The 26,568-nt window shown below is 49.8% G+C and overlaps 1 protein-coding gene and 1 long non-coding RNA gene across 3 annotated transcripts; one reads left to right on the top strand and one right to left on the bottom strand.

The window, feature by feature from the left end:
* Positions 1-408: 408 nt before the first annotated feature.
* Positions 409-10,308, bottom strand: Dpep1 (dipeptidase 1). Its single transcript, XM_076572251.1, has 11 exons — positions 10,155-10,308; positions 7,508-7,665; positions 2,784-2,916; positions 2,400-2,532; positions 2,140-2,290; positions 1,906-1,975; positions 1,444-1,620; positions 1,276-1,360; positions 1,125-1,200; positions 822-957; positions 409-744 (listed from the first exon to the last, which is right to left on the bottom strand). The coding sequence occupies exons 1-11, from the start codon at positions 10,155-10,157 to the stop codon at positions 577-579; spliced, it is 1,290 nt and encodes a 429-aa protein (XP_076428366.1). The 5' UTR covers positions 10,158-10,308; the 3' UTR covers positions 409-576.
* Positions 7,626-23,692, top strand: LOC143273336 (uncharacterized). Of its 2 annotated transcripts, XR_013051367.1 has the most exons (4): positions 7,626-7,758; positions 10,575-10,661; positions 19,188-19,312; positions 21,323-23,692. It is a non-coding gene; the product is annotated as an uncharacterized LOC143273336 (long non-coding RNA). The 2 variants fall into 2 exon arrangements; XR_013051366.1 differs by having other exon boundaries at positions 19,188-23,692.
* The last annotated feature ends 2,876 nt before the right edge of the window (positions 23,693-26,568 follow it).

The raw sequence follows: 26,568 nt of genomic DNA, 5'->3' as shown, positions 1-26,568 counted from the left end.
TTCAGATTTCCTGAGTCTTTTCCTAGCACTACAGAACCCAGATAAACGTGTGTATGTGTGAATCTCATATGTGTCAGAATACATGTGTCCGTGTATGATATATATGTGCATCTGAGTGTATGTATATGTATGGGCTGTGTGCACATGAGTACACATTGTGGGGGTGTTGCGTACACGTGTAAGTGATAGGGGAGGTAGCTACTGGAACCTGGACCATAATTTTTTAAACTAGCCAATGCCCATGTGAGACCTTTTGCAGATATCTGGGTTCTTTCTAGTCCCCCCCTCCAAGAACTCAGGTACTTTAATGTCCCTGTTCATACAGGGCCCATTCTCACAAAATCTGCCCTCCAGATGCTCAGCAGTACCTTCCAGGGCTGGGGTGCTGACAACATACATACTCTGCACTTAAAGAGGTCATTGCATTTATTGTATGCCTGTGTCTTGAACTGTCCCCAGGTAAGCCCACTGCTTGTTTGGGAAAGGGTGTGTTTTTGCAGGGACAACGTGGGCTCTTGGCATGTCCGGTCTTCCCTGAGCTCTGAGAGCACTGTGAGAGGTTCTAGTCCTTCAATATCACAGAGGATGCAGACTGAGGAGCAAGGAAGCCAAGGAGACCAGCAGGGCCCCCATCTGGAGGTGGAGGCTGGAGGCTTGGGAGTAGCCATAATGTGTCCTGCAGGAGCCGTCCAGTTCATCCAGGGGGATAGGCTCTTCCTCAGGAACTTGCATGTTATTGCTTACCTAGAGACAGACCCAAGTTAGGGAGCCTGCCCTGTGGGTGGGGGAAGGGCAGCAAACCCAAATGGCCACTTTCTCACCTGTTCAACTTCAGAGAAGACCCGCAGCAGGTTGTTAGCCAGTACACCTCTGACCTCTGTGTCTGTCCAGTTCCTCCTGAGAAGCTCCGCTATCAGGTCTGGGTACTTGGAAACATCCTCCAGTCCCTTGGGAAGCCTATGCCAAGACCAAGAGGACCACACATTGCAGACTGGACACTCTCCAGGCATATGAAGGCCAGAAGAGCAGGCTTGCAGCAAAATGCCCTGCACTGTGCTCAGGACACACTTCACCTCCTCTGTCCCATCAGCACATATCAACATAGAACAAGATGTCACTCTTACTCTGTAACGCCATCATAGTCTCCTCCAAGGCCCACAGCCTCAGCGCCTGCCACCTTCTTGATGTGGTCCAAGTGGTCTGTAGGGAGTAGCAGGTATGGGTCCTAAGCAAGGCCCTCCCCAGCTTGGTCACTGTGTGGTCATATCCACTTACCAGCCACTTGAGACAGGGTGGCATCCTTTGAGCAGGACACAAACATACTGTAGAAGTTGACCATCACCAGACTCCTTGTCTTGTTCTGCTCAGAGAGGGGAGGGGAATGAAGGTTGGAGAGGGCCCGGAGCAGACAAGGGGCTCCCCTTCACTTCTCAGATCCCTTACCACCAGCTCCAGGATGTCATCAGGCACATTCCGCCTGTGTGGACACAGGCTGTAGGCTGAGGAGTGGCTGAAGATGACTGGGGCCTTGGACAGCTGCAGCGCATCCCTCATGGTGTCCACAGACACATGGGACAAGTCAATCATGACCCCCAGGCGGTTCATCTCCTTCAGCACTCTCTACGGGGAGACAGGATTGGGTACACCTCACAGACGCTCTGAGCTTGGGGCGTGGGAGAGGCAGCACGGGGTAGGTGTTAATTAGCCCGCTAGTGGCTGGAGGTTGTGGGGTACTCAGGACCCAGCATTCTGAATGCTCAGGGGTGCCAACAGACTCAAGCCTGGAAAGGAGCACGGTTAGCTCCATGTGACTGAGGAGAACACCAAAATCCACTGAGGTGTGACACTGCGCTGGACACCTTCCTAGCCCTCTGTCCTTTGGGGACTGTGGTCCTTCCCCCTCACCTTCCCAAACTCTGACAGTCCTTGGCTCTCAGCTTCGTCATCTCCTTTGTCCACCAGCCAGTTGTCAGACCTGAAGAGAAACACACATGTTCAGGGAGCAGGTCAGGAGTGTCGTCCTCACCTGCCTAGCTAACGGCCTGGCCTGGAGCTCAGGAGAGTTCTGGGCATGAGTGAGGTCACATTTGTTCTCCCCTTCTGACCCCATCCCAGGGCCTTCACAGAGGGACCCCTTACCAGGGTGTGTTGCAGTTGTGGGTGAGGGTCAGGTACCGCATGCCCAGATGGTAGAGCGTCCGCAGGACACCCAGGCTGCTGTCGATTAAGTGACCACCTTCCACACCAATCAGACTGGCCACTTTCCCCTCCTGAAAAGCCTGTTTGATACCTACGAGAACAAAGGGGCGGGTGGCACTAAACGCTCGGGATTCCAAGCCCCACCCTCTCCTAACGACCATGCCTGGCAGGAGGGCATCAGGGCCTTGGTGGGACACTACCTGAACTTTTGGTGACACACAAGAAGGTCTCAGGATAGAGTTGGCACATGCGGTGAATGACATCCATCTGTTCCAATATCCTTTTCACAGCGTCTTTGTTTTGGGTGTCACAAGGCAAGTATGCGGACCAGAACTGGGGGACCAAGGGGAAGAGCTGATAGCCCAGACCACTGGTATCTGAGCCTACCCCAGCGTACATGTGGGTCTTCTCTCCTGCCCCTTTGGAAGCCCTGGGGGCTGGTCCAGATAGGTGTGCCCTGCCAAGGCCTGTAGCCCAGGGGACCAGGAGGCATGCTTCTCTAACGCAGGCCAAACCTAGACAGTCCCACAGGGAATATAGGGGGAGACCCCAGTACAGAACAGATGGGAGAACAGAGGATGTACCTGGCCCCCCACAAAGCCAGCCCTCAGCTTCGGGATGTTGGTATGTGTCCCAGTCAGTGTGTTCAGGTTGGCCTTCGAGTCGTTCAGTCTGTTGTTGAACAGCTTCAGCAGTTGCCAAGGCAAGTCGTTGTGCCTGGAGGGAGGAAGGGTCAGGAAGTCTGCTTGGGCCTGTCGGCTTCTGAACCAGCTGGCTTCCAGACTGCCCTTCTCCAGTTCAAAATCCCACGGCTCAAGACTATCATGCAGACCTCAGAGGTGGAACACCTCTGCTTTGACTACACCTGCACACCTGTGAAATTCCTGATTGCACTCCAGGCCAAGTGACCATGAGCTGAGTATGGCTAGGCTGGCCTTCTTATGCGCCCCCACCTCAACCCCCAGGCAGGAGGAGAGGGCTGGGTCTGGGGCTGGGGGCTGGGAACCAATGCTTATAGGGATATGACATTTTCAGTTCAAAGATTAAATTTGCCCCTTGAAGGAAAGCCGTGACACATAGGGAGGAGCCTGGTCTCCATCCTCCTGGGGAGTGAGGCACCACTCATAGGATTCAGGCTCGTCGTTGTCTCTATTCCTAGGCAAACCCCAGCTTGCCTTTGGCCAGTTCACCTGACTCCAAAGGGCTTTGATCCTCTGAGTTCCACGGAGTTCCAAGGAAGCCAGTGCTTTCATGGAGGAAGGAGAGAGCCAACAGCCAGTACCTGGGCTAGCACAAGGGCTTTTTGTCACCTCTGCCTATGCTGTCACAGGGCCTGAGCTGTCATTGAACTTCAGTAGAATCCTCCAGCAGCCAGGGCAGGCTCACTGGAGTCGAGGCTCAGGCCCGGGAGAGCGCTTGCCACAGATCTGCACTGTGCTGGTTTGCATGCACAGGACTGCTGAGGAGGCATCCACAGCATGCTATCAGTCCTGTGGCTGCAGCCTGTGTTAGCTGGGCCCTCAAGGCCCCTGTAAGGTGGGCAGAGACAGTCGTCCCTCCCCAGCTCTGGCTTTGTCCTCATTGTCCACTCCCATCTCCAATCCCAGTTCCTTTTTCCCGCACCTAGGCTTCCGTATCTGTAACATGGGGTACCTTGGTATCCTCCCCAGAGAGTGCATTATTAAGGTAAATAAGTAACTATTAATGTAGTCATTTGGATCTGTCCGGAGAAATGCTTTGTTAGGCATCTTCATTCTTTTTTGTTTGTTTGTTTTTCAAGACAAAGGGTTTCTCTGTGTAACAGCACTAGCTGTCCTGGAATTAGCTCTGTAGCCCAGGCTGGCCTGGACCTCACAGAGATCCACCTGCCTCTGCCTCCCGAGTGCTGGGATTGAGGTTTGTGCCACCACTGCCTCTCAACAAGTCTTCATTCTTATCAGAGCTTCTACAAATCAGGACAGCTGTCCATCACTAGGCAATGTCGTAAAGGCCTCACTGAGGCACACATACATAGTTCCTTATCCAAATGTCATTATGAAACACATAGGTTTTTTTGAGGGATGGTTTCTTTTGAGACAGGGTCTTACTATGTAGGCCTGGATAGCCGGAAACTCTCCATGTGGCCCAGACCAGCCAATAACTTTCTGTGATCTTCAAGCCTTCTACATGTTGAGATTACAGGCTTATGCCATTGTACCAGTCTGTTTGTTGTTTATTATTTAGATTGATCTATTTCATTTTATATGTATTTTATTTTTTGCTAGCATGTATGTTTGTGTGTGTATCATGTGTGTGCCTGGTGCCCACAGAGGTGAGAAGAGGGTACTGGATCACCTGGAACTGAATTTACAGATGGCTGTAAGCTACTATGTGGGTGTTAAGAACCGGACCCCCAAGCCAGGCAGTGGTGGTGCATGTCTTTCATTCCAGCACTCAGGAGGCAGAGACAGGCAGATCTGTGAGTTCAAGGCCAGCTTGGTCTATAGATCGAGTTCTAGGTTAGCCAGGGCTGCACAGAGAAACCCTTTCTTGAAAAACAAAACAAAACAATTTTAATAAAAAAAATGACCCCTGTGTTCTCATTTCATTCGGTGGCATCTCTCCATCCTTCCATGAGTACACCATAAACAGGAATAAGAAAATTGAGAAGTGGCGTCAGGAATTGTTAAAGTAAAGCCCTAAACCCAAACCAGATCTATTCAAAGGGATTGGCCAGGAGCATTTCATCAAGAAGATTGGAGCCGCACACTGCCTGGCCTGTGACGTGCTGATTACTGCACAGCACCAGCTCCTCCAGCGGCATCTGCACTCTGTGGACCATAACCCCAACCGAAGGCTGGCTGCTGAGGAGTTGAGAAAACAAGGCTCCGTGTGCCTAAGAGTGTTCTAAACAACAAACATATAGCGAAGATGCTGGAAAAATACCTCAAGGGTGAGGATCCTTTTGCCAATGAAGCAGTTGATCTTGAGACAGAAGGAGGTGAAAATGTAGGAGGGGAGGAGAAGGAGGAGACAGCAGAGGAGGTCGCTGCAGAGTCTTAGCAGAGGTGATGACAGCAGCAGTGAGAGCGGAAGAGGGTGAGGAGAGCCAGCTTCAGAGCATGATGAAGTCCTGGCTGAAGTGGAAGGCTCCGTGGACACAGCGGAGACCAGTAGCGACCCGCACACTGAAAAGCTGCTGGAAGAGCAGGCCTGCGAAACAGCACCTGAAAATGGGAACACCACAGACGAGGCCCGAAGTGAGGCCGCTGAGGCCAGAAGTGAAGCAGCCATGGCAGCAGCAGAAGCAGAGGGCACCATACCTGTTACAGCTATCCCAGGAATCCTGGACGAGGAAGGGGACAAATTGACGCGGACTCTGCAGATACTCCCACAGAGTGACCCTCTCTTCCCTGTTTCAAGGGATGAGTTATCTCTTTGGTTTATAAGCAGTACTAGGGTGTGTGTGATTTGGTGGAAAGACTCAGCCATTTCCTTCCCAAGGTACCTCAAGGGCTGATGCTATACAGGGGATGGCTTCCCACCTCTGTTAGAATACCAAGAGGCAAACCATTTTCCCAAGTGGCCTTTGATGGCTGTCTGTGTGCTGCAGTTAGAATAATTAAAGTAGATCTTCCTGATATTTGGTTTAAAAAAAAAAGACCCACACCCCAGTCCTCTACAAGAGCAGCCACTGCTCTTAACCACTCAGCCATCTCTCCAGCCCCTTATGTCTATTTTCTTTTTTATTTGTTTGTTTTTGTTTTTCAAGACAGGGCCTCTCTATGTAGCTCCAATTGTCTTAGAACTCTGTAGACCAGGCTGGCCTCAAACTTCCAGAGATCCACATGCCTCAGCTTCCTGAGTGCCACTGTGCCTAGAGCTGTTTGTGTTTTTAAGCAGGGCCTTTCTATTAACCCAGACTGGACATGAGCTCATTCTGGAATCCAGGCTGGCCCTATGCCTGCAGTGACTGACCCTTTAGCCTCAACCTCCCAAGTGCTGGGATTACAAGTGGATGCAGCTACACCCAGCATCATGTGACAATCGACTTAGGTTTGTGACCAAGTACTAGGTCACCTTCCACCAATCAGTTCTCCTTCACCCTGACCCCATCCACTCCCAGTCATGGCTTTTCCAGAGCCAGCCAATCCAGGAAGCTCCTTTGGAAAGCTCAGGGAATGCGCCCCTCCCTAGGGCTGGTGCCCAAGCCATCCCTCAGCAAAGGGATGCACAAGCTTTAGTCTCTGCATGTGAAGATCACTCCCGGAAGGTCCGGGATGGGCTGGACTGCCTTCGTCCCTCTCACCCTCCCCTTTGCACTTGGCACAGATTTATTATGATACACTTACTGTATGGACCGATGAATGGGTATGGGCCAGCCAAGGCAGCCTGGCCAGCTCTCTGAGGCAGGGCTAGGCAGGCTCCAGGAAGGGGACTTTAATCTTTTGCCTGAGGACACTTACAGCCTACCTAAGAAATTCATCTCCATCCTGGAGGCTGGGAAGGGGTAGAGCACTTGCATGGGGCTCTAGATACCTCAGGAGCCCCCTGCCATACTTGGAACCACTCTGTCCTCTTTCCTCATCCCCTCTCCACCCTCTTTGGGAAGACAAAATGGGACCACAGGACTCCTGTCTCGGAGAGAACAGGGCCACCTCCGCCAGGTCAAACTGCAGTCCTAGCCTCTGTGTGCCTCAGGGATCAAGGGTGCTGGTGGGAGGTCCATTAGAGTCTCCCACAATAACGCAGTGGAGAGTGATTGGCCAGCAGGGGTAGGGAGATATGATAGCTAGAAGTAGAGTGACCGTGCTTCGGCCGGGAGAGGACAGATGGGAAGGAGCTGGTAAAAGGTCTTCAAGCAATGTCAGAGGGATCAGGCAGTGTGAACTGGGCATGTGGGACATCTCCACATGCAAGGAACAAGAGAGGCACTGGCATTCGGCATTTGGCTGGGCATGAGATGGAGGAGAGCGGGAAGGATTGCTCAAGAGGGCGGGGTAAAGCCACCCTCACCTCAGCTTTTCAGCCGAGACTCAAGTAGGGGGCATGGATCGTTCCCTCAGACATATGACTAGAGAGTTGGGAGACCTCAGAATCCCCCAGACACAACCAAAGTCGGAGCTTCAGGAGCCCCGGGAGCCGGTCGGGATGTTAACTCCTTCCTTCCCTGCCCTCTTTTGATGAAACCTTTTAGGTCCTAAGACTCTCCACCAAGAAGCCGAGGCCAGAAGAAGACAAGAACCATGGTACAGTAGGGAAACTGAGTCCCCAGTAGAGGTGTGAAGGCTTCTGGCCCTTTCAGGCACCTCAATAGGTAGCTACTCACCCATCAATGACCGGTGTAGTCTTCATGATTTCCTCTGCCTTGTTCCGGAATGAGGTGGAAGCACAGACGGCCAGCAGAGGCCAGAGCCACCAGATGACCAACATTACAAGGTCCCCAGGGATCTGCTTCCACAGCTGCCTTGGCACCCCTGTGCTGGCCTATACACAGAAAAAGAAAAAAAAAAAACCTGTCTAAGGGCCAGATGGAGCTGCTGTGTCTGTCAGGAGAAAAGACAGAGGCCTTTGGTCCAGGTAATTAAGACTGTGAGTCCTGTTTATAACACCCAGTGTTCAATGAGTAACCACTCCATTCCCTTTCAGGATAGGTAGCACAGATAAGTCCATACTGGGTGTTGCTGTCTTGGCTAGGCAGAGGTATAGAAAGACCCTGGGATTCCAGATCCTGGGAGGAGCTCCAAGTGGGCTAGCACAAGGCAGTTTCTTTGTCATCAGGCTTGCTGGCACATCTGATCCCGGAGGCTTGGTACCTTTATGCAGGCCTGCCCTTTGGGGCCAGTTCACTGAAAGTGCCTGAATTCTGACAGGCCAGGATTACAGTATCCACTAAGGATCCTCCTGATGCCTACCCTCCTCCAGGCAATACCTGGTGCTTCCTTTGCCCCTGGCCCTGAGAAGAAAGGCCATTTCCTCGGCAGGTGCCCGGGCTCCCGGGCCTCAGTTTCCCTCCTGTTGACAGCACCTCAAATGGTTGTTGGGGAGACTGGGTCAGGTAGCAGCTATCAATGTACCTCACCACTGAAGAAGAGCCACATTCATGTCATCTGCCAACCTCCCACGGTCTCTTGGCAAAGAGGCCCCAAGAATCCTTAGTACCAGGACCCTATACAGAAAGCGCCACTGTCCGTGTACCTCTGTGGTATCTGAGTCATCCTAGGTGTCCACACATGCTACCCCCCTGACCTGTCGCAGACAAGAGGGACGTGGAGGCCTCCGGCTCTGATAGCTGCCACAGTCCCTGGGCTTGCAATGTGATCTGTGTTTGTGTTTTAAGGTTGTTGGGTGGGGGAGGGGGACAGGAAAGACCTTGCAGGGTAAGATACTGCCTGAGGCTGGACTGGAACTCACTTTGTACTCAGACTGGCATGAAACTTCTGGTGATCCTGCTGCCTTAGTCTCCCAAGTGCTGACATTACAGCCCTGCACCTCCACACCCCAGGCCTTCACTACGTTTTCCAAGTTATTGTTCTTTCTTCAACCCCTACATTAGCCCGTTCATTTTTCCGTTACTCCTTTGCTAGCATTTTCTCTCCTTGTTTAGCAGGCTTACATAATCCTGTGTACCTTGCAGAATCCTTAGCGCCCACATCATGGTCCACCACATCCCTTTAGGAACAGTACACCGTGGATTCATTTGCTTCCTCCTCCTATTTTCTCTCCTGGTATTTTGCTTGTCTGCAATTCTTCTTCGGGTAAAGTCTCCTGAAATACTGTTGTCAGGTCTGCGTTCTCATCCTCACTGAATGAGCCTGGCAACCCCTCCCGATTGCTTCCAGCACCACAGTGTAGTGTCTGGATCATTCTGGAAATGCTGTTTGAGCTCTGGGTCTCCACACCTGGGAGCATCTCTTTATGATGCTTCTCCAGGAAGGACCGAACCTTCTGTTTAGACCTGCCTGCCTCTTGCTTATGCACGGCTTCTCATGTGTGAATTCATAGTTGTTGTTGTTGTTGAGATTGTCTTGTGTCACCAGGACTGGCATTGAACTCTTTTGGTTGTTGTTGTTTTGTTTTCGAGACAGGGTTTCTCTGTGTTGTCCTGGCTGTCCTGGAAGTCACTCTGCAGACCAGGCTGGCCTGGAACTCTGAGTGCGTCTGAACACTCTGCCTCCTGAGAGCTGACAAAAAAGGCGTGCACCACCATAGCCTGGCTTGGCCTTGGACTCTTAGCCTTCTGGCTTTGTCACCCAAGTGCAGGATTATACAAGTACACCACCGCACCCATCTTGGATTGTTAAAAACTACTTTTCAATTTTCTCCTCTCATCCCTGTATTGGTTTAAAAGCCCTAAATGTTGCTCAGTGGTATAGCATTTGTCTAGAATATATAAAGCTAGGGTTCAACTTCAGGTGCAGAAAACACAAAAACAAAATAGTGTGGCCTTGTGGGTTTCCAGTTCAAATCCTGGGTTCCTATACTGTTGGTCCACTCAGAATTTTATCAGTTGGTCGGTTTTTCAGCCTTAGCGTCCTTGAAACTGAGAAGTCATTGTGTCACCTCCTTATTGGAGGAAAAGTTAGACAGTGGTTCCAACCTAACGCTGCAACCCTTCGATGCAGTTCCTCAAGCTGTGGCGACCCCCACCATGAAGTTATTTTCCATGATGCCTCGTAGCTGTAATTCTGCTATTTTTAGGAATTGTAATATAAATAACTGAGATGCAGGATATCTGATATGAGACCCCTCGGTTGTAAGACCTTGTCTTTACAAACTGTGTCTTACTGTTTGTTCTGAACTTCTGATTGTCCCACGCTCTCCCACTGGGTGCCGTTCTCACAGTCTTCCAGGCTCCTGATACTCCAGTCTCCCCTCACCACCTAGCTCCCTTCTTCCCTCCCAGACGCTCTCATCCGACTTTGCCTCCTTCAGGATCCCTGGCTGCCAGCTGGGAGCCTACAGCTTCCACTTACCATCTGCACTTTAACTGCTCCTCCTCTTTGGCTTAGCCTCTTACTTGATCAGGACAAGTCCTCACAACATTCTCTGGCAGCGGGTGTGTAGGGCTCCATCTCTGAGCTTTTACAAGCCTGCATTATGTCTATTCAGCTTTCACACCAGGTCAACAGTTTTGCTGGATGTGCAGTTCTGGGGTGTAAATCATTTCCCCATGATCTTGAAGGCTCTGCAGTCTGTCTCACTTGAACTTTTGGTAGGAACAACATCAGATCAGCTGATGCAGAAATAATAACTTATTACTCTAGTTCTTTGTAGATGGCATGCTTTTTCTTCTCTGGACATTATCACCTCTTCATCCTGACAGTTCTGTGATTTCTCAATGAATGACATGCTTTTGAATCTTTCTTTCTTTCTTTTTTTTTTTTTTTTTGCAGGGTCTCCTGTATCTTCCAACTCATTAATTGAGAGTGACCTTGAATTTAGGATCTTCCAGCCTCCTACTGCTCAGTGTGGGATTACAGGTATGTACCAACACACCTGGTTTATGAGGCACTGGGAATAGAGTCCTCGAGCTTCATGTGTCCTAGGAAAGGACTCCCCCAGTTGAAGCACATCTCTAGCTCCCTCTTTTATGGACATGTTCATTCATACATATGTTACACTTTGTTCGTATTTGCCCCCACTGCCTCTCCCAGCCTTCTTTTCACCTTTCTTGTGGGTGTGTCTATGTGTAGGTGGGTGTGTGTTTGTGTGTATGCAGGTACACATGCGTGTGCAAGTGATGTAGCCTACAAGGCTAGACCATTTTGTTTTTGGAGTGAGTGAAGTGGAACCCTAGCTTCGGGCATCTGAAGCTAGAGGCCAGCCTTTTTTGAGAAAGGTCTCTCACTGGTGTTGTTTCCCAGGAACTGGATTTTTGAGATGGATCTCTCACTGGGACCTGGGGTTTACTGATTCGGCTAGGCAGGCTGGCCAGTGAGCACCAGTGAGCTGCCTGTCTGTGATTCTCTCACACAGCGTTTTATGTGAGGGGTAGGGATCAAACTCAGGTCCTCATGCTTATGTGGCAAATAGTTTACCTGCTGAGCCGTCTCCCCACACCCTGCTTTTCATTCTGAGGTGGTGACTTAGCTGGCCTTGGCCTTGAACTTTCAGTCCTCCTACCTAGGCTCACACCCCATGATGCCCTGCCTTGTTTCAGGTTTTCGTGTGACTGTGTGTGTGTGTGTGTGTGTGTGTGTGTGTGTGTGTGTGTGTGTGTTTCTTTTTCTGTGACCTTGGGTGACTTCTTCTCTTTGTCTTCACGTTTGACTTCAGAAATTATATATCCAACTTCCCGAGACTGCCTTCACGCTCTTCCCCTTGGCATTCTGCTCTGGTTACGAAAGCCACATCCGTTTGCTGCAACACTATTTTCTTTTGTTCCCTTGGTTTACTGAATGAACTCCAGCCTCTGTTTTCCTGTTTTCTGGAGCTTCCATTGATTGCACTGACAGCATTCCATGACCAGCTGGCAAGCCCTGTTGCTCCCTTCCTGAGGTTTAAGGCTAGAGCAATGGCCAGGCGGGCTAGGCCGGGCTCTGTGGGCTCCTTCTCAATTTCGGCTTAAATGCAACAAAAGGAGCCCACCGCAGCCACAGCGTCCTTAAAGTGGGCCAGAAACACTGTCAAGAAAGGTTGTCCTGGTTCTGGAATATTCCTGTCTCAGGGATGTCTCTTAGTATTTTCCTTCTTTCTTGACTGGGTTATAGTTCTCTCTGTCTGTCTCTGTCTCTCTCTCTTTCTCTCTCTCATCTCATCTCTGGCATTTCCAGAATCCCAGTGTCAATCAACTCCAACTTCAGCTATCTGCACCATCTCTGCTGGGTTGGGGAGCCTCGATTCAGTCAGTCTGTAGACACTCTCCACAGGGCTCGACCCTTCACAGATTTCCTCCCTCACACCTCTCCTTCCCACAGTGTGCTGTGACTTTTGCCTTCTGACCAACCCTTTCTGCTCCCCTGGTATTGCAGATTCTTCTCGAATTTTTCCCTTCCTTCCTCTTGATGGTTAAGAACAGGAGGCTATACACATATCCCGCTGATACCTCCTAGAGCATTCAGTGGGAGTAGGAGCTGGTACTGTTTGTTTCTGTTTTGACTTGGTGTTGGGTGGCTTTTTAAAAAATTTTGTTATGTTTAGTTTGGTGTTTTGTTGTTTTTAAAACAGAATTCCATTCTGCAGCCCAGGCTGGCCTTGAACTCTCAGTGATCTCAGTCTTAGCCTCCCAGGAGCCAGGATGACAAGCCTAAGTCTCACATGATAGTATGTCTGTTCTTAATTGCTATTTCTTCCACTGGTCCGAATGTCTTGCATGGCAGGGTTTCCGGTGCCCTCACGTTCTTGACTGGCCTAGATGCTTCCCCATGGAAAAAGCCAGGACCTGACCGGGTGGCAGCAGTCTGGAGTGTGTTTGGCCTGATTCCATACATACAATCACTACAGGAAACAGGTACAGGCATTAGGAGCACCAGCTTTAGACCAAGACAACCCTAGTTTAGGTTCCTGGATGTGATAGATCCAAATATCCCTGATACGGCTGTGCCCAGACCTCCCCAGACTGTACCTGTCACCACTCAACATTGACACAACTCCCTGGGGGGGGGGGGGGGTCAAGCTAACAGTCCTGATGCACAGACAGCAGCAGGCCAGAAATCAAGTGGCTTCTCTGGGTCATCCAGTTCTTTTTTTCTTTTTACATTTTTGCTTGTTTATTCTTCTCTCTCTCTCTCTCTCTCTCTCTCTCTCTCTCTCTCTCTCTCTCTCTCTCTCTCTTGCTGTCTGTGTCTTTCTCTCTATGTACATGTATGTTGCATATCTGTGTATATGTACATGCATGTGTGTGTGTGTGTGTTTCAGACACTGCTTTCTACTTGCCTTAATGATCCCTTCTCAAGAGATCTACACTTAAACCTTGCTTCAGGTTTTGCTTTCAAACTGACAGTTGGCCTTGAACTACATCCCTTTATTCTATGCACAGGATGGTGTTACTCATTAGAAAGACATGCTCACTTACCAAAAGCAGAAGAAACACAGTAAATAAACACACAGTACCTAAACAGTGCTATTCAATCCCAGCCAGAGCCAGAGAGGACACGCCACAGGAGCACCACAGGGAGTTCACAGTGCACCCGTGAACCATTTCCCAACCCAGGAAATGTGCCACATTGACAGGGGCACCCCTGGAGTGACCAAGTTCTGACGCTGAAGCCCCTGGAATAAATTACTAGCCAGGGCTTATCACAGTTCCTTATACCAAGCCACATGATGTGGGACCATAGGAAGCTGCCGCTAAGCTTCTCTTGTAACCTGAGACCCAGATGGGCTAACTTGACCCTGATCATGCCACCAGGCAGCGACAGAGCAGATGGGATAACTGCATAGCAGCAGAGACCTCAGATCTGTGACTCCACGTCCTCCAATAAACACAGGTCACGGAGCACGTGCAAACACAAAGACATCTGAACTACATCCATATGGTTACCACTCACATGCAGCAAAAACACAGACAGACCCCACACACATGTTTATAAATGTACATTACAAGTGTACTCCCTTGTAAACACCATCCACAGCAAACACATGTGGACACATACATCCATGTTTGATTGTTACTCTCTGTACAGAGGGATCCATGCAGACACAGGTCTACAAGGTCCCACACATTTTTCACAGATCAACACAGACAGATACCCTTGGGCACACCCCAAACAAGCAGTTCCAGATGTGTGGACAAGCTTATGAATTTACGTGTGACATTTTCCATACATATTAAACAAACATATACTCAGATGCCTAGACAGCTACACATGTGCCCACATAAGCCTGTTATCTCTCCACATAAGACTCGGAGGCCTCACGCTCTGCATATGGCCCTGTCACACTTACCTGTGGCCCGGGTGGTCACAGCCAGCCACTCTGGGTAGTAGTTGGTTCCTGGGCCCACTCATGTGCCTGAGTGCTGCATTCAGTTTCCTATGACTACTTGTGGATTCTGGAACCTAGGGCCCCCAAATGAGCTTCCAGGAAGGCTTCATGTGGAGTGGGGGCCCAAATGTCATCTATCCTGTCCTTTTCCCCAGAGGATGTCACTGGGTCACAGATGGCCCAGCAGACCAGCCTGTCTCCCAGCTGCATACCAGGCTGATATCCGCACAGAAAGATCCCCCCAGACAGCTGAATTTTCAGGCCCAACAACCAAGCCCTCACTCGGACCTCTGTCCCCAAAGCCTAGCTCCCTCCCCAGGGGCCATGTTGTGTGGTGTCTCAGGCCACCTGAAGAACAGCTTTCATTCCCATCGCCTCCAGCTCATCCTCAGGTTGCTGAACTCTTCATGTCTCTCCTCATCCCTCCCAGGAGTCCTGTACGGCTCCTGGTAGCTGCTCCCCCAAGTCATCTGTCTCTTTTGTCACCCCAGCCTTGCATGCCCTGGCTGCATCTAAAAAGGTCCTGCTCTTAGCTTCATCCTCCCCCTCCGCCACACTGTCCTGGGCATCCAGATGCAACACTTTTGTTCTGCCTGGGGCTAACGAGGCCCCTCTGTCCATCACCTGAAAGCTCTCAGCCTTGGGAACCCTCTCCCTTCAAGGTGTTGCATGATGTCGCTTACGGGACCCACAGACACTGCTCACTATCTGTAGGTTTCCCCTGCTCGCTCGTGGGATGTTTTCTACCCAGAAATGGAAAAGACTTTCTGTACCTCATTATTGCTTGGCCTCTACCCAGGTCTACTTCCCAGCACCCCAACACTCACCACAGGCACACGCAGGTCAGGGGGTACAAATGTAGCTTCAGTCCTGTGGCTGAAACCCAGAGAGACAGACAGCCTGCTCCCGAGTTCTCCAGCTTTCAAGGGCCACCTCTTTAAAAGGGAAACTCCCCGGGGCTTCACGATGTGCCAAGGAGAGCAGACAGGGCTAATGCCTCACACATGCCGGCTGTTCCTTGTCTCTGAAAGGCATGCACGCCCTCAGTAATGAAGAACATCCGGTGGGATCCAGGTCTCTGGGTCAAAAATCTGCAGGGTTGACAAGCCTTTGGGGCCACAGGCAGTCTTGGGCTCTCCACCTCAGAGGTCGTGGCATCAGTATCAAGTTATCTGAACTATGCACCAGGTTAACGAAGTTAGGCTTCAGGTTAACTGAGTTAAGAAGCCAGAGGAGGCGTCTGGGCTGTGGGCTTCAGAGTGGGTGCGTGCTCTTGGGTTCATTGTGCTGAGCTCAATGTTCTGAGGTAGCCTTGGGACTTGGAGCCACATGTTTTCCTCCACTTTCTGATCCCTTATCACGCCACTCATTACTGCAGTACGAATGACCTGTGCTTCCTAGTTGGGAGAGTTTCTTCCCCAACCTAGGAATGAACCAGCAGCACTAGGACCGGTCCTGGGGGTCCCTGGATCCTTTATTCAAACAAGCAGGGCTGAATTTTCTCCCTCCTCGCCATAAGGAGAACCAGAAAGCAACCTCAGATTGGAATGTTCTGGCAGAACTACAGGCCTTTCGAAACTGTGGGAGGGTCTGGTGACTTGTGGTGAGCCAGAGACTAGGCTTCGGAGTGGCTTCAAAATTCTGTGGTGACAGAGAGCAGAGCATCCCTGGTGGGCTCTGGAAGATGGAAGGAAAGGCCAGGCCACTCGCCAGGGATGCTATTCAGACCCCAGGTCTCAGAAGGGGACAGGCACAGTGGAGGAGACTGAGATGCAGACTGGGGACCTCCCCATCCTAGGTGAGGGGGTCTGGAGAAGAGTGGGACACAGACAGGGACAAACCATATCCTGTTCTCCCTCTGGAGTCAATTAACCTTAGCCACCCAGTGCAGAGACCCCACTCTGTGGGTACAGGGGTGGGCCAGGATCAGGACCAGGGAGAAGAGGCTGGGGAGAGCCCTTGCCCTGGAGGAGGTGAGGGCTCTGGATAAGGGCCTGGCAAACGGATCTAGCCCACATTTGGATAGCTTTGGGGTCCCTCCTGAGTCCTTAGTTCTTTTAGGGGTTTTCAGGTGAAGTCCCCAAGTACCCTACTTCTACTTGGGGGGGGTCTGTCTCCTTGCATCATTAGGAGCTGGGTGGACAATGGGGCTAGGAAAGGATGATGGCACGTGGCCTCCTGTTCCTGCTGGTACCCTGGGAAGCTCACTAATCTTTCTGAAAGTCCTTGAAGAGAAAACACCTTAGCATGCTGTTAAACCAGGAGCACCTCGTAAATGGCCACCAGCAAATGGCCTCAGGACCAGTACTAGGACTCCAGCTCCTGTGGGGATGAGGATGCAGGGGGCTTACCACCTGCTTGAGAGGGCATCTGGGGGAAGGGCCCACGAGGCCTGTTGGATGATTACAGCAGTGCTCAGGAGCATTGAGAAGCAGCCCATCTACACCCTGGAACGCCCAGAGATGCCTAAAAGCCCTGTTGTCACCTTGAGGTCTTAGTTTTAGCTTTGATACGTTTTCACAAGCAAGTCTGATGCCTGTGTGTTATCTGCCCCAGCTTGAGGCGACTGCCTGGGCAGAGCACCAAAGTGGCCTCCTCGTCTGTCTTCAGCACTGCAGACAGGGCAACTTCCTGCTGCTGACCAGACAGCCTGAAGCCTCGAAGACAGACATGGCCTCTGTCTCTAGAAGTATGCTCAGTGTAAGTGCGCATGCTAACTGAGCAACGACTGTACGCTGAGGGAGCTTTGTGTGTGTGAGGCTGAACTGTTCTTTCCCCCTCCATGCACTTGGACCCCAAACCTAGAGGAGAGGGGGCTGGGCTCTGTCTTGACTCCTCCCTCTCTTCTTCCGACTCTCCACCAACTTGGATCCATGTCTTCAGGCTCAGCTTCCTTAGTTCTTCACAGACCAATTCCTAGGGGATCCCTGTATGAATCTAGCTGCCTGTTCCCTTTCTACCACACCCTATCATGACTCTTAATTGTGATAACAGACAGTTGTCCCCAACCCAGCTAAGGAGAGGCCTCCTACAGACCTTCTCCAGTGCCCTTCTACCCACCCCTCAGTTCCTCCCTCTAGCCGGATGGACAATGGTCAGAGCTGACCATTGCTTACAGTGGCCTTTGCTTCCCAGGATTTTTGCCTTGAGTGCAGATCTTACCCTCACTTCCTAGAGATGTCTCAGCCCTTTGGGTTCCACCACTCTATGGGCTATGCTGCCTTGGTAAAACTGTCACTGTCCTGACGGTTTTCAGCCTGGCCATTCTCCTAGCTGTCCTTGGGCACCACTTGTATTACCAGCACAGGTGGTCTTCAGCCCTCAGGGGTCCCTGTGCCTCAGGCTCTCAAGTGGCTCCAGGGTCAGCAGTTCGGCACCCACCTGGACCCTTCCAGCAGGACCCAACACTCTCCACACAGTATGTGCCAAGGAGTCGGAGAACTATGTGATGCTCACTGGGGACCTCCTGCGCCAGCTCTTGACCTTGAGCTTTTCTAGCCATATTCCCAAGTGTCTATGAATCTGCTAAGAGCCTGCCTCTCCCTCCCGCAGAGGCAGATAGCAAGTGTCTCTACTGGCTGACTCTATAATACTTTACCGACAAACTCTGTCATATCCCTCCTCTGAGACTGTGTCCCATGACCCATCTCCCCCATTTGCTGCTGCCCCTAACAGATGGGGTGTGGGTCCTTTAGCTGCCTGTGTGACCTTGCCTGTCTCAGAGTCCATCTCTGCTCTTACGACTGCCCCATTCTCTAGAATCCCCCAGAACTTAGCCCCGGTTCCCAGACCCAGCTTCTTCTTGAGCACCTCTGGCTGTAAATGTAGAGCGTTTTCAGCTCAATACATTGCCCCATCTTGTATCATCACGGCCTTCCCTCTTCCGGCAAGCTCCAGCAGACCTTCAGGATCTTCACTGCCTCCTCACTGTGGGATGGTTAACTTTATGTCAGAGTGACTGGCCCTCAGGATTCCAGAGCAGGTCACTTTTTCTTGGAGTGTCTGAAGGTATTTCTAGATGAAACTCACAATCACAAAGCAGATGCCTCCAAGGTAGGTGGGTCTCAAGGGCACCACTGGGGGCCTGAATGGAACATGAGGTTCCCAAGTGCAAGCATATTCTCCCACCTGCTGTCCAAGTAGGACTGTCGTCACCTGACTTTAGCATCAGCTGGAGCTTGTACCCCAGCTTTCTGGCCTCCTGCGTGCTAGCTGTGGAACCAAGTCTTACTAATGAATCTCTACCCACTACCTACACTTTCTGTCGGCTCTGTTTCTCTGGGGACCTTGTCTCCTACTTGCATCCTTCAGTAAAGCCAGTCAGAGGAGCCTGCTCTCATGTCTCATCTCCTGCATGCCCCACCGATACCTGGTCAGCCTCTCTCTGTGTTCTCAGTACTGTGGTACGATGTCTTTCACCCTGGCTTAAAGACCACTCAGAACCCTCAGAGGTCCCATCCCCACAGAGAAGACCTTTAGGGGACCTTCCATGACATATGCTATGACCCCAGCTTCACCCTACTCCCTCTCGGCGCCACCCTATATCTATCTAGCACATTCTAGCTCTCCAGATGTGCTCAAGGCCGCAGGACATCTGCATCTACCTAAACGTTCTGTTCAGAAGCCCAGGGCCTCTGCGGCCAGCCTCTCTCAGCACTTTTTCCAGCTTCCTAGGCCTCCCCAGCTTCTAGCAGCTGCAGATTGCTCAGGGTTGGCTTATTGTCTGGTCCTTCCCCGAGGGAGAGGTCCATGACCTCAGAGGTCTAGTTTGTTCATTCTGGTATGTTCTGCCAAGAATGAATTACGAGGGGTCAAGGAGCAAAGTGCAGACTCAGTCTTTCCGATGCCTGGTTAGCCATCCTGGCTCCATTGCAGCCTCCACACTTGACCTCCATGCTTGCCTAGGAGCCGTGGCCAGGCCTGAGAGTTCCAGTTGGTTCTGAGGCAGATGGAGCAGCTGGTGGGAGGGGAGAAGGGTGGTTTGTCCCCAGGATGTGCCATCTCTGTGACTCTATGCTATCCCTAGTGACTACTTCTGGCCGTTTTTTTTTTTTTTGTTTTTTTTTTTTTCTTTCTTTCAGTTTCTGAGCCAGGTTCCGGTGCAGACATTCAGGTGCTTCCTATTGTTAAGAAGTTCACGGGGCATCCAAGTGCACGCGACATCTGCAGATGAGTTTGAAGTCCACGCACCTTACCATGAATCTGGGTGGGTCCTATTGGTTATTGTTGAAGGTTATTGTGGTGAAGTCTTCTCTAAGCTTCCTCCCTGGGTGGGGTGGGTCCAAGGCCAGCCTGTCTGTTGACATCTTCGCTGCTTCCTCAGCAAATCGCCTGATAAATCCTTGATCATGACCTCAGAAGCCCAGCCTCCCACACTGCATGCCAGAAAAGTAGAGTCAGAGTCTGGGCAGAGAACTGAAGAGAGGAGGGGCGCCTGTGTGGGCTGCAAGGTCCTGGACTGGGAAATGGGGAGGAGGGAACGCTAGGCTGACAGAGACACGGCATACCACAACTCCTCATCCTGTCTGAGAACCTGAGGCTGGCGAACACTCGGGAGCAAGGCCAGGCACTCAAGCCCGTCTCAGGGAAGTGCCCCGCAAAGCTGCTCATGCTCAGTCTTGAACTCCAGACAAGGAGACAGGCCTACCCACAGAGCTGGTGTTCCTGTCACCACACACATCATCCGCCAGGTTACCGCAGCTGCTGCCCTCTGCTGACTGTGTCCCCACTTGCTTTCTTTGGGGGGGGCTGACGACAGTCTTGGTGGTGGTGGTGGGGGGGGATAAGGGCAAATGTAAACCTAGGAGGTCACGTGACCCTGGAATGCTGTTCCTCGTTGTTCATGGTGGGCTCAGTTTACAAACCCTGAGGACCTGACTGGACTGCCAAGTGCTTGGTGCCGTCACTGCTGTCCATGGCCCCCTCTCTCCAGGCCCCACTTGTTAATTTCTAGCCTTCCTCCCCGGGAACAAGCCCTGGTGTTATCCTTCTTGCCTGGCTCTGCAAACCCAGGAATGAAAGCACAGAGCTATAGGAATGGGAGCCGTGATCCATACTCTGGCACAGCGTCACGTGGGTTCTAATCTCTTGCCTGGGCCACTGTGGTTGATCTTCTGACCTTGAAATGCTCAGGACTGTGTGAGGTAGAAGGGGACCCAATAGGTAAAGCCCGCCCTCCACCTGACTCATACCAAACTGAAAACCTACCTCTTAGAAGGGCCACTGTTTCTGCTTCTGCTTCCCTGTGGGTACTGTGGTCAGCATCCATCTAGCATGCTCACCTGCACTCAGGGACCTCCTACTGCCATTCCTGTCCTTAGTCCTCAGAGCTGACACTGACCCAGGACACCAAATTCCTCAGTGGGAGATGCTTCCTTTATGGAGAGGAGACCTCAGGAGGCCCAGAGAAAGCATGACAAGGTGGATTTGAAGGTTAGGGAAATGTCCTGATGCCTTTCCTGACTAGGAGGCCAAGCCATGGGTGTTTCACACCAATGAGCAGCCGTTCATCCCATCTCAGGGGGCAATTAATCTTTCATCTCAGGGGGCAATTAATCTTTCATCTCAGGGGACAATTAATCTTTCATCTCAGGGGACAATTAATCTTTCATCTCAGGGGACAATTAATCTTTCATCTCAGGAGACAATTTCTCCCATCTCAGGGGGCAATTCATTCCATCCCAGGGGGCAACTAATCTCCCATCTCAGGGGGCAATTCATCCCATCCCTAGGGAAATGCCCTACCCTGCTTTGCACTGAAGTTTCTCTACCACATGAAGCCATGTAGCTATGGTGCCTCAGCAGGATCTGCCCCAAGACCCAGTTTGGACCTGAGACTTGCTTTCTAGAAAAAATGTCCTGGGATGCTATGGAATCGGCCTCCACCTTCCCTTTAGCGTCTAAAGAAAAGAGGGGTAAGATGACCACAGGAAAAATAATATGGCTGCTTAGGGGGGAAAAAGATTTAAGAGAAAATTTAAGAAGGACGTGGCAGCCTACACCTTTAATCCCAGCACTCCAGAGGCAGAGACAGGCAGATCTCTGTGAGTTCAAGACAGCCTGGTCTACAGAGCGAGATCCAGGACAGCCAGGGCTATATAAAGAGACTGTCTCAAGGAACAAAATAAAACAAAAAAAGAAACAAAGAAATTCAAATCAAACCTAAGAATAATCTAAGAATTGCTCATAATGCAATCATGCTGTGCTTTCATTCCAGGGCCTTCCACAGGGTAGGCATGCACTCCTCCCCTGAGCTCTGGCCCCTCAGCCTGCACGGTTGTGACTGTGTTAGAGTTCTTTTGTGGTTGTTGTGGGTGAAGATAGGGCTTCACCATGTAGTGCTGGCTGGCCTGCCTCAAATGAGTATGCCTGAAGAAGACTGGAGGTCATGAGCAGACAGAGGTACCCAGAGATCCAGTCTGGACGGGAACCAGCCCAGATAGATGTGAGCATCAGGGCCTGTCTTTAGGCTGGAACACCAGAAGAAGACAGCAGAGGACATGCCTTCACATTCCAGGATGTCCCCTGAACGTGTCTCATGATGCTTGTGTCACTGCTGCTGCGGGACTGCTGTCGCCAGGGGGACAGAACATTCCGGACTCACAGAGAAGGAATGCAGCCCCGGTTCCACGGCTGCTAAAGCTGAGGGCGCTTTGATTGTTCCCCCTCTCAAATATCCTCGCATCCAACAAACATCTCCTTATGCAGAAACTGTAGCGGCTTGCCTTCCGTTGGGTAAGAAGGGAGATAACCATGTGGAAAGTTCCAGAACAGGAGTAAGAATTGCACCTGGCCCTCACCCTGTTCCCAGTAAGGCTTTGGGAATAAAGGGACAGGTTAAAGAGTCTCACGGGAAGGAAAAAGAGAAGACAAAGAGGCAAAGAAAAAGAGGGAGAGGCCGAGAAGAGGACTTACGGCCGGAAAGACAACCAGGCTCTAAGAGGTCATCGCTGAGACAGCTCTCCCACCCCCATAACCAGTGGGGAACCCTTCCCTGTGCTCCTGTTCCTCAGCCCCAACAGTGCCCTTCTGACAGGGACAGTGCCCGCTGGGTCCCCACCCACCCTCCGACCCCCAGCCCACTCACCCCAGCAAAATACAGCTTTGTCCCAGAAAGGCCCTCCTTGCCGGGCAGCTCCCAAGCCTCATAGATGCTGGCTCCACCCCACCACCTGCCTTTCCTCCCAGACCTCTCCAAGCCCCATTTCCGCCCTGTGTTCTTTTACTGGGGAGGAGGGGTGAGGAGAGAAGGCATGAGGGCCAGGAAGAAAGAAGAGGAGACAGGGAGGAGGGGACTTTGTGCTGGACTGTGGGCATCCTTGAGATGTTCTCCTAAAAGAAATGTACACAGTATTTCCCTCCTAGGGTGCAGGAGCCTTAGTCTGCCAGTTGAACTTTGTGAGTTAGCTCTTGGACACTGAGCCATATTAGGATGGCAAGTTTTCCTTATTCTCTGTAGTAAACATTTTAGCTGTAAAAATACAATATACATACAGGAGTACTTAAGACACACGTGCAGAGCCAGGCAGTGGTGGTGCACACCTTTAATCCCAGCACTCGGGAGGCACCAGGCCAGTCTAGTCTACAGAATGAGTTCCAGGACAGCCAGGGCTACACAGAGAAACAGTGTATTGACAAACAAAAACTAAAAAAGGACGCATGTGCAGATCCACACAGATGCTGGTACATGTTCATTATTGCCCTAGTAGAAGCAAGATGTCCAAAAGACTGAGAAAAGAAACTTCCCCAGCACAGTGGAGGACCATCAGCTGATGTGATCAGGGAGCTAATTTCCAAGAGACAATCTCCCTCTTCTCGGGGGCCCTTCCATTTAGGATTTTGTATTAGGATTTTTGCTTGTTTTTTTGTTTGCTTGTTTTCTGAGGCAAGGTCTCACTCTGTAGCCCAGGCTGGACTCAGACTTGCTATGACCCCCTTGCCTCAGCCTCCTGAATGATTAAAGTTTTGTGTCACTTCTCCAGGCCCACTTAGGATGTTTCTAATTATTTGCTGCCCGAGAGAACTCTTAATCCCTTGTATACCTGCTATTATGTCTGAAGGATACAGTTCAAAAGGTCTGATTACTTGTCCAAGGTCACAGGTGTTACAGTGTCCAGGAACACAGTCAGTTAGTTGCCCTTGAGACATTGCTCTTGAACAAGCCTGAGGCCCCAGTCAGGGATCCCTTTACAACGACCCATGTCCACACCATTCTCCCATACTTGCCTGTCCTTCCCAGACCAATCAGTGCTGGAGCTCCTCAGACTCTCTCTGTCTCTTACTTTTAATATTTAGTAGTTAGAGCTGGAGAGATGGCTCAGTGGTTAAGAGCACTGGCTGTTCTTCCAGAGGTCCTGAGTTCAATTCAGCAACCACATGGTGGCTCAAAACTATCTATAATGAGATCTGGTGCCCTCTTCTGGTGTGCAGGCATACATGCAGGTACAACACTGTGTACATAATGAATAAATAAATATTTTAAAAGTATATTTAATTAATTAGTGTGAGTGTGCTTGTGAACCTGTGTGCCATAGAACTGGGTACAGAAGTTGAAGGATACACCTTTTTACCCACTACACCATCTCCATGGCTCCCAATATCTATCTTTCTTCCTTTCTTTCTTCTTTTTTTTTTTTTTTTTTTTTTTTTTGTTGTTTGCTTTTTTGAGGCAAGATCTCTCTATGTAGTCCTGGCTGTCCTAGAACTTGCTATGTAGACCAGGCTGGCCTCAAACTCACAAAGATCTACCTGCTTTTGCCTCCTGAGTGTTGAAATTAAAGGCATGTGCCATCATGCCTAGTTCCAACATATATTTCTTAAGCTGGAAATTCAAATCTCTGAGCTCATTCTTTTCTTGTACCACTTTGTCCAGCAACATTAGCTTATCGTATTACAATCACTAGTTTTTCAGCATTATGTTGTATCATATATACAGTCACTAAGTTCCTTATGAATTACAATGATCTATTAGTAGTAGTCAGTGTAGACATTTTTCATGTCTTATTGCCAGCTCATGCTATAGACCAGTGGTTCTTTTTTTTTTTTTTTTTTTTTTTTTGGTTTTTTGAGACAAGGTTTCTCTGTGTAACAGCTCTGGCTGTTCTAGAACTCTCTTTGTAAACTAGGTTGGTCTTGAACTCACTGGATTTGCCTGCCTTTTCCTTCCAAGTGCTGGAAGGGATTATAAGGCATGTGCCACCACCACCTGGCAACCAATGGTTCTTAATCTGTGGGTCTCAACATATATATTTACATTACAATTTATAACAGTAGCAAAATTACAGTTATGAAGTAGCAATGAAATATTTTGTTGTTGTTGTTGTTGTTGTTTGAGACAGGGTTTCTCTATGTAGCCTGGGCTGTCCTGGAACTCACTCTGTAGACTAGACTGGCCTCGAACTCACAGAGATCCACCTGCTTCTTCCTCCTGAGTTCTGGAATTAAAGGTGTGCACCATTACCTCCTGGCTTGCAATGAAATAATTTTATGGTTAGGGCTCACCACAACATGAAGAACTATATTAAAGGATCAAAACATTAGGAAGGTTGGGAACCACTGCTGTAGACATTGGTACTCTATAACAGATCCTGAATATAATCAGATAGCAGGCGATTTGCAGAAGTACCATAAGAATTCAGAAAACTCACTCTTTAAATATTGTTCCTGTAGAAACACTTTCAGCACCAAAACTTCTGTCTTGATGACCTTGAGTGGCTATAACAACCTGCCACAGCAAAGTAGTGTGTTTATTTTTCAGTTTTTCTTTTCTTTGTGTTTCTATTAAATATATTAACTATACATAATAATGGGCTTCATTATGACATTTTCATACATATATATAATGTACTTAATTTTGAAAGGTTCATTTATTTCATTATGTGAATGAGTGTTTTACCTATGTGCTCCACACACATGCCTGGTGCCCTCAGATGCCAAAAGAGGGTATCAGATACCCCAGAACTGGAGTTACATATTGTTGTGAGCCACCATGTAGTGCTGTGAGTTAAAACCTTGGTCCTCTCCAAGAACAAGTGCTCTTGACAGCTAAGTCATCTCTCTAGCCCCTATTTTGACACATGGTCTTTTGTAGCCCAGGCTGGCCTCAAATTTCCTTTGAGGATGATCTTGAACTTTTGACCCTCCTGCCTCGTCTCCTGTGTGCTAAGACCACAGGCTTGTTACATCACACCCAACTGTTGTTTACAGTTCTAAAGACTGAGAACACCAAGATCTTGGTGATCTAGAAGATCTAGAAGACACTTCTTGGCTTACAAGTGACCACTTCCCATTGTATTGTCCTCATGGGGAACAGCAGGTCTTGTGTGTCTTAAGAGGGCACTAACATCTGACTTGATTGTGCACACCTGTAATCCTAGCACTTCCTGGGCTAAATAGGAGGAGTGAGTTTTGGAGCTACATAGGGAGACCCTGTCTCAAAATAACTAAATAAAGATAGAGAATAGACAAACAAGCAAATAAATACACAAATGCCATTCACAGGTAACACAAGAAGGCTTTATCTTTACTTCCTCCCAAAGGCCCACCTCCTGGTACCATCATATTGGGGATTAGGATTTCAGCATACAAATTTGGGGGTGCAATACAAATATTCATTCCATAATGAAAGTTATATGGATTACATCTTTAAAAAAATCTTTTAAATTTATTTTTAATTTATGTGTGTGAATGTTTTACCTGAATCTATGTATTTGTACCATGTGGGTGCAAGTACCGTTGATGGCCAGAAGAATGTCCTAACCATCAAAACCCCTGGAACTGTAGTGACAGATAGTTGTGAGCCACCATGTGGGTGCTAGAAACCGAATACCTGAATCCAGGTCCGCTTCAAGAGTACGAAGTGCTGTTAACTGCTGACTCATCTCTCTAATTCTCCACTCCTTTTGAGACAGGGTCTCATGTAGCCCATGCTGACCTCAAATTCACTATATAGCTGATGACCTTGACTTCTTTATTCTTTTCTACCTTCTGAATGCTGGGATTATAAGTATGTATCACCATGCATGTACAATGCCAGAGACTGAATCTAGGGTTCATGAATGCTAGGCAAGCACTCTTCCAACCGAATTACATCCCCAGCCCACTATATGAATTCTATCTCAACAGAGCTGGAAACAGCCCTGATGTCCATCAACACACGGTGAATGGGTGAACAAATATCTCTACAATGGAACACAGCACAACCATGTAGAGGAACTCTCTGTACACACAATGGCATGGATGAAAGTTATAAACAACATGTAGAGGGAACAAACCCAGACACAAAAGGTGCTCACGCAGTAGCCCATTCATGTGATGTTCAAGAACAAATAATATGAGGGATGGTGATAGGCCTGTGCAACCGTTATCTGGGAAGGACACAGGTTTCTGCTGAGAGGACCAAAGGGAATTTTCAGGAAGTCTGTTCCAGTTGTGCATGTGGTAATCATATGACGTGTGAATTAG

The sequence above is a fragment of the Peromyscus maniculatus genome, chromosome 5 (genome assembly GCF_049852395.1).
Source record: "Peromyscus maniculatus bairdii isolate BWxNUB_F1_BW_parent chromosome 5, HU_Pman_BW_mat_3.1, whole genome shotgun sequence".
Classification (NCBI taxonomy): Eukaryota; Metazoa; Chordata; class Mammalia; order Rodentia; family Cricetidae; genus Peromyscus; species Peromyscus maniculatus.
This window is presented reverse-complemented; position numbering and strand designations above follow the sequence as displayed.